Source organism: Myotis lucifugus, unplaced genomic scaffold (genome assembly GCF_000147115.1).
Source record: "Myotis lucifugus unplaced genomic scaffold, Myoluc2.0 scaffold_381, whole genome shotgun sequence".
Classification (NCBI taxonomy): Eukaryota; Metazoa; Chordata; class Mammalia; order Chiroptera; family Vespertilionidae; genus Myotis; species Myotis lucifugus.
Genome location: NW_005871429.1, coordinates 838,817 through 840,375, shown reverse-complemented (window position 1 = coordinate 840,375; position 1,559 = coordinate 838,817). Strand labels below are relative to the sequence as shown.

Here is a 1,559-nt window from a genome sequence, read left to right as displayed (position 1 = left end):
CCACTCATTCACAAGCTATTAATATTCTCGTACCACACCCGTCCTCGTACGCGTCTAACTACAGAAACAGACGAGAATTATTCTGATAATCGTACATCAGACACTTAAAAGAACTTTAGACAGCACCATATACACTAACTACTAATAACAATACATTATTGTCGCTTGGCTTTTTTTAGGTTTACACTCGTTTATAACACCAATTGTGGTTTTTGCTTTCCCAACCATAGCCTATGACGGCCGTTCCACTCGACGGAACAGGTGCCTTCCTTTTGCTATATAACTGCATCGATGCTTATTATTTTCTTCTATTGTCCTTTTTAACTTTTGCCACACACACACACACACACACACACACACACGCACCTACAGCCCATATCCATCAGTTGCAGACACTTGAATGTGTGGCCCCACAGAGCCCCACCCTGACATTTTCCTCCCAATTAACCTCTCCTCGTGCCCCAGGGGCTTTCCTACAGACTCATAAACTGAACCCGGAAAGCACAGGCCTTCATCTCCTACTCCCAGCCTCCGACCCCCTACTCGCCGGACCCCAAAACCCTGCCCGAACACTCACAGTTTCCTGGGCTCCTGGCCTCTGCAGCTCTCCGCGCTTCACCCCCGCCTTCCCACCCATCACGTGTAACGTCACGCGTGACGCTAACCATCAGGAGGGGCGGGGGCTACCCCCGGCGCGTCCGCCCTGCGTGCCCAGGGATTGGCAGAACCTGAGAGCAGTGGGTGTCCTTTGGGGCGACGCCCCCAGACTGGGCCACCGGAATCCGGCCCCACGCTACCTCCCAGAGCCAATCCGGGCTGCGGGATCAGTTCTGGCCCCGTCCGCCGCCAGAAAGAGGAGGGGAGGAGCCGTGGGCGCTTGCAATCCCCTGGCTGGCCTCGGGGGGCTCCTGGCCTCGGCCGCAAGGGGTCTAGGTGTCCAGGGCGAACCCTTGCCGGGCGCAGGCGGGCGGCGTGGAGGGGCCGCCCTCTGATGGTGCGCCCGGAGGGGCTCGGGTTACCTCCCGGTCTGTTTACTGGTTGGCAGCCTTGGCAGTGGCTTCAGTCTCCTCGGTCTCCTGGGCTGCTCCTTCCTCGCAGCACCTCGGCCTCCACCCGCCTCACAGGCCTGTTCCGTTCGTGCCCGTGCCCCTTCTTCGCACCCAGTCCATCCCCATCCCCATCCCCATCCTTGTTCTCCGCTGTGACACCTAGCCTCACTAGGTCCCCGGCTTCCTTATGCCCCCAATCCCTATCCCTTGGCCTTAGCCACAGCCCTGGGTGGGAAGGGACAGGGTCTCAAGGTTCTGTCTGCATCAAGCAAGCGGATCAGAAAGGTTCTTCCTCCCCCTAGAGTCCTGGAACCAGCTGCCGCTCCCTGCGACCTTGCCATGACTGGGTGGCCAGGGAGACACTTTTCTAACATAGGAGGAGGATGCGTGTGAAGAAAGCAGCTCACACACACACACACACACACACCCTCATACGCAGACCCCTCACCTCGTCTCAGTACAAGAGGCCCATCCCTAGGCTTCAGTCCACTCCTGCCCACCGCGGGTTCA

The 1,559-nt window shown here is 58.1% G+C and overlaps 1 protein-coding gene across 1 annotated transcript in view; it reads right to left on the bottom strand.

The window, feature by feature from the left end:
- Positions 1 to 861, bottom strand: part of SFXN3 (sideroflexin 3) — an 8,415-nt gene extending 7,554 nt beyond the window's left edge. The window contains 1 exon segment of the mRNA XM_023743244.1: positions 578 to 861. Within this exon segment, the coding sequence (XP_023599012.1) occupies positions 578 to 637 (60 nt within the window). The 5' untranslated portion in view covers positions 638 to 861.
- Between the last annotated feature and the right edge of the window lie 698 nt (positions 862 to 1,559).